At 45.1% G+C, this 6,121-nt stretch overlaps 1 protein-coding gene across 2 annotated transcripts in view; it reads left to right on the forward strand.

The window, feature by feature from the left end:
* Positions 1-1,603, forward strand: part of LOC139663372 (matrix metalloproteinase-16-like) — a 67,230-nt gene extending 65,627 nt beyond the window's left edge. For both annotated transcript variants that reach the window (XM_071542021.1, XM_071542022.1), the window contains exon 10: positions 1,269-1,603. In XM_071542021.1, coding sequence (XP_071398122.1) covers positions 1,269-1,603 — 335 coding nt within the window. The remainder of the gene's footprint in view (positions 1-1,268) is intronic.
* The last annotated feature ends 4,518 nt before the right edge of the window (positions 1,604-6,121 follow it).

Consider the following 6,121-nt stretch of genomic DNA (forward strand, 5'->3'; position numbering starts at 1 on the left):
CAATTCAGTCGACTTTTTTGCTGATGATAGCTATGGCAACTGTCCCATGTCAAAGGTTGTTCACTATTTTAATGAGGAATACCGTTTCCTCCCTGAATTGTTTGAATTGAAAGTGAACGGAACCCTGTTTGCCAGACATGTGGACAGCTTCAAACAAAGGCCCAGCGCTTGCCAGGTCTTTTTTAAATGTTTTTCAAAATGTGTTGGAATATTATTTGGGTCAGATGTGCTTGGTGTGAATGAAGATTCAAACTGAATTTATTTATTTTGAAAAGTATATATGGTAAATGATGGACATTTGCTAAAACTATGCAGTAAAGCTTACCTTAATCATGGGCTGCTCATTCTTTCTTATTCTTTAATGTATTACTACGAGGCAGAGACAGAAGCTGCGTTCGGGTTGGTTCACTTGTTCACTCGCTCACTAATCCCTATGGAGTGTTTGTCATATAGTGAGCTTTCGGACTCTACATTAAAAAGCATTGCTTCAAAAAAATGCGCCGGATATTTGTGTGATGCACCCGGACGCCTAGCATCTCATAAACAAACCAAGCACTCATGACAGTGGGTTGAAATGTAGGCTACTCAGGTAGAATCCATTTTGAAGTTTTGAACATTAAATTACAAATTGTTGAAATTCTAATCATGTGCAAGTGTGGTGCTGTCTGCTAATGGTAGCAAGCTGTTTTGGTTTGGCAAACAGTAAGCTTGTGAGCTGACGTTAGCTAGCTCACAAGGTCATTCTTATGTTCCCAGGGTCCTATGTTCCCCAGATTTATATGGCACATAATGAGAACATGACAAAGGGTCCTATGTGCCCAAGGTCCTATGTTACCAGGGTCCTATGTTCCCCAGCTCTGTATAGCACATAATGGGAACCTGAAAAAGATGTTCCCCAGCTCTGTATTCGCTTAATATGGTTAGTTAGGGTTAGGGTTAGGGTTAAACATGGGACCCTGGGAACATAGGACCCTGGGAGAGCACATATGTAGAACTGGGGAACATAGGACCCTGGGAACATAGATACGCTCCCCTCACAAGCTAGCTCATCTTGATGACGACTCTTCTTTAGTAAGACACAATCGTATTGCATACTAGTGAATTATATAGTGAATCAAATTAACCGCTGAGAATTCGGACACTAGTACAAAATGGCGGACACACTATGTAGTGCACTATTTCTGGAACAGGTTTCGAACAAAGCTAAAGACAGCAGATAAGTAAACATGCACTTACTTGGATCTGTTCCCTCTGTTTCGTCCCCCCAGGCTTCACCTACTTCTACAAGGGGAAGGAGTACTGGAAGTTCAACAACCAGTTCCTGCGCGTGGAGCCGGGCTACCCGCGCTCCATCCTCAAGGACTTCATGGGCTGCGAGCTGACGCCCGTGGACCCCGAGCGCCCGCCGGCCGACGACGGCAACTCGGAGGTGGTGATCGAGCTGGACAACGAGGCCAACACGGTGAAGGCCATCGCCATCGTCATCCCCTGCGTGCTGGCGCTGTGCCTGCTGGTGCTGGTCTACACCGTGGTGCAGTTCAAGAGGAAGGGGACGCCGCGCCACATACTGTACTGCAAACGCTCCATGCAGGAATGGGTCTGAGGGGGGGGGTGGGGTGGGGTGGTGAAGGGAAAGAGACGGGGAGGGGAGGGGGAAGAGAGACTACACGCGTTTGAAAACGGGACGTCAGCCCCCCCACCCCCACCCCACCTCCCCCTCCCCCGCTTTCAGGGAGGACGAAGCGGCACGGCGGACTTTGGACATCTGTAGGGCGGGAAAGAAAAAAAAAAATAAAAAGAAAAAAACGCGGCCACGCCTCCCCCAACCCCCCCTCCCGCCTCCCTCTGATCCTTTTCGCCGAGACCCCGCGGAAACAGCCGGACGGGCCCGTCGGCGGCCCCTCATACATAAGACATGATCCCCGGGGACTTTTAAGTTGACTCCGCTAACCCCCCCCCCCCCCCCCAAGCCTTTTTAACTAACAGGGGAGCAGAGGGAGTCGACCGTTTGAGGGGGATCTTCGCCTAAACGACCTTCAGTCCCAGTCGAAAACGAGGAGACGTCACTTTGTATCGCAGACATTTTGGTTCCTATCCCCTCCCTCCCCTCTCTCTCCCTCTTTGCCCAACTGCTCTTAATCGGAGGGAAGACTTTCAGGGGGACACAAACTCTTCCCGCGGTGCACTGCATTGTCGTCCGTCATATCAGGTTGTAGAAAAACAACAAAGTCGGTTTGTTCTTTTATATTTTCTGATCTCGGCGCCCTCCCCCCCAAACCTTGCGCTCAAAAAAAATAAACAATCCCAGATAAACAGGAGTTAACCACCTTACCAATCTCCTCTCCCCTTTTCTTTGCTTGTTTTTTTTCCCTTTGGTTCATTTCTAATTTATTTTTTTGGAGAAAGGAGGTCCTTACCGTTCCCTTTAACACACGCCTGAAGAAGAGAACAACCCAAACCAAATAAAATGACTTTCTCTCCAAAGAGGATCACAGTTTTTTGTTTTTTTTTATTTGATTTTATTTTTGTATTTTCGCTCACTTTTTTGTCTTCAGTTTTTCTTTCCTTCCCTTCTCTGGATCCTTTTCCAGTGATAAAGAGTCGGGGAGCTCTCTGACTGTTGTGGCAGTCTGTCTGAGACACAGGGGCCAAATTATTCTGCAATATTTTAACTCGCCTTAATTATAGATCATACTCTACTTGTGCTTGGTTTTGCTGTTGCTGTTGTTTTGGTTCTTTTTTTTAATTTGTATACTGCTTTTGTTTTTGTTTGTTTATTAAAAGAAGCCAACAAGCTTCTCATGATTGGTATTTCTGGATTTACTACATTACCCAGAATTCTCGGCACTGGTTTGCCGAGCCAATCGGGACAGAATATAGAGTCAGCCTGTATTGAGAGTAATGTATTGTATTGTAAAAGATGTTCAGTCAGAATGGGTAGAAGGTTCTGGAGAAAAGCCACTATTTTTGTGTGTTTAAGATATTTGTTACTGTCAAACTTGCTTTTATCATTTCCATAGGACAGAAGTCAGGCTAGTGAAGAGCTTGAGAGTCTTGTTATTGGATTTGTTCATTGTTATTTACTTGTCCTTGGCCCATATTCCCCTTAGTTTGAACAATAGTTAGCGTGCATCCAAAATGGTCATTCTGTATGGTGTTTGTGAATGGACAGACCATTTCAAAAAAAAAGAAAAAAATCCTCTTGACTGCCTTGTTTGAGAGAGCTCAGCGAAGTCACAGACGCCTACAGTTCCCAGAATGCTCTTGTCTCCCGACCCGAGGAACCCATTAAGCGAGACACCAAGTCAAGATCAGTGCCTGTGTCAAAAAAGTGCATGCAAGCGTTTACATCCAGCTGGTTCTGCTCAAACGTGGCTTTGGTCCCTTCAAAAAAGACCTGAGGAGGAACTTTCTCAAACTGTTGAAAATAACTGTGTCTTCTTTTATTTTTGTACATTTCAGTGTACCCCTCCACCCCCCCACCCTCCACCTCCAGGTACAGTGAAATCCAAGAAAAAAAAAACAACAACTCTTTGAAACCTTAAAAGATTCAAGTGGTACATTTGGGATATCTCGGCTGCTTGAAGCTGAGCTGGAATTTAGGTTGTTATTATATCTTATTGGTGATTTGCAATTCAAATTGGCTTGAAAAACAAAAAGCAAACAAAGAAAAAACAAAAAAGTTTGGTCACCGAATCCAACTGCTAGCGAACATGTAGTGTCCTCGCTTTGAATGTGTGTCTGTTTTCATGATCGCATACTGGTTTTTCTTTCTTTCCTGTTTTCTGGTAAAAAAACAAATTGGACATCTCACAATGACTTCTTTGTGTAAGACTTTGGGACAACGGAGAAACGTGTCCTGACAGAATGAATAAATTGATCAGTATATGATTAAGAGCTGCCTTCAAACTCTTTGCTCATATTTTCTTACTGACGCATGTGTGTGTTCAATGCAGGTCTATGCCTTTTGTACATATGTGTTCCCTGACACCTATTTTGCTCTGTGCTTAATTACGTTTTTCGCGAGCTTTTGGTCTTTCGCATTCACTAACAGTTCTCACAGTTAAAATCTACTAGAGCTAGGATGGACCCAGCGTTCATTGCTCCTAACAAATGTTCCTTAGCATCTAGAGCAAACAGTCTGCAGAGGGCCAACATAAATAAGGACATCAAGTCAAACCGCACTGAACTCTGAACTCTGAACTCCGCAGATTCACCCCATCCAGCAGCAGGGAAGAAAAATAAAAACGTAACATTTGATTCAGAGAAAACTGTATACGTGTTGATCTGGGGGAATACCAGGACTGAGCGCTCAGCAGTCTCCTGGTATTGTGTGTCGCTGTATTTTTGGGTGGCTTGATAAAAATCAGGGCTTTAGATGTACGATCCCAGAGGAGCGGCGCTGGCATTTATTGCAGATTGAATGTGAAACAGGAGCCGTCTACGGCCAGCGAGTGTTTATTCTAGCTTCGCCGGGACACACTTGACATACAGTTACTGACAAACGAAGAGGGTGAGGTCAAGCCGGTTTACTGACTGCGGTCGCTGAGTGTGTGTGTGTGTGTGTGTGTGTGCATATCTGTGAGACAAAATGACATTCTTAGCGATAACACTTCATCATCTCCGGTCGCAGGACTGTTCAATATTGAAATTGCCTCTCTGCTTTTAGACAAAGGCGTTATAAGCGCTGCTATGTTTAGACGCTTGCTTTTTCCTAAGGCTTTCTCATTGTCTGCTGCCTCTCCACCCCTGTAAATACAGACTGTGTATATGTGTGTGTGTGTGTGTGTGTCCCTGCATGAACTATTTACTGAGCGCATTTGTGTTCTCCCTCACACGTGTATCTGCGTGCGTGTGTGTGTGGATGTGTACTCGCGCCAGCACGCACCGAGCAGAGTGCAGTCTGGGTATTTTACAGCTAATAAGTCAGCCCACAAACCCCCTGTTGCTGTGTCTGCCTGCCTCTCGCTCTCTGTCTGGCCTATAGCAAGCGAATCTCTTTCTGCATCTTGATCGTAGTGCGTGTGCGACGCTTGCCGGAGTGTGTGTGCGCGACTGAGTGTGTGTGTGTGTGTGCATGTCAGCCTCAAAACTGGAGCCTGAACAAACCCCGCGGGCCCAGTAGACGCTCCGACTGCCAGGCTAAAACATTGGTGCTAAACTGACCTACACTGGCCAGGGTTGTTTTTCTACGGTGCTATTTTCGTCAGCCACCCTCCTCCTCCTCCTCCTCCACCTCCTCCTGTCATTGGCTTAAAACTTGAGTGATTACAATGGGAACGGGAGTAATACATTTTCATTTAACCCGAGTCGTTACGGCGCGCCACTTAATGGGCCCTCTTAGGGTAAGGGCCATATATCCCACCAGTGGTTATTAGCGCGGCACAGCGGAGCGCTTGAAAGGGGCTCGTTGAAGGTCGGCAGGAGTCAAGCTGTTGCCTCGACCCGGACGAAAAAGGTTAAAAACATAGAACGGAGAGTCAGAGAGAGATGAATATCTGTTTACTTGTGCTGTGTTTTGTAGCGGGGAGGCCAGCGGATCATCGATATTCAGAGATAACATTGAGATAGAGTTCGAGAAGCATTGCTGCCCAACTTCTTCCCTTGCCGCTTTCATTGTCCTAACTCTTCTGTCCCACTGATGAGACCAGAGGTGGGGACTCGAGTCAGATGACTTGGACTCAAGTCAGACTCAAGTCTGAAGTTTGAATTGCTTGAGACTTGACTTGATGCATGAAGAGAAGACTTGAGACTTGACTTGACGGGTTCTGGTGACTTGAAAAGGTTTCTAAAGTCTTGACTTGAGATCTTGTGTTTGTGTAAAAGACTTAGATTGAAAGTGATGAGATTTGTTCCAGCAGACGACTGAATTTAAATTCTGTTTTCTGAATTTGTATGGAATGATTGAATTTATTGAAGTTGAAACTGATTATAGAAACCAAATTCATGATGTTTTTATTCTATTAAAACCATATTGCATTGAAAAGTCCTAGATATTTAGTCTTCTTTAAGACTTGACATTAATGACATGGACTTGACTTGGCAATCTACATTTAGACTTGAGACTTGATGTGAGACTTGTGCTCAAGACTTGGAACTTGACTTGAGACTCGAGCAGTTG

Source organism: Centroberyx affinis, unplaced genomic scaffold (genome assembly GCF_046629955.1).
Source record: "Centroberyx affinis isolate AG114_WGS23_722 - 3 ecotype Tasmania unplaced genomic scaffold, CSIRO-AGI_Caff_v1 ptg003994l_1, whole genome shotgun sequence".
NCBI lineage: Eukaryota > Metazoa > Chordata > Actinopteri > Beryciformes > Berycidae > Centroberyx > Centroberyx affinis.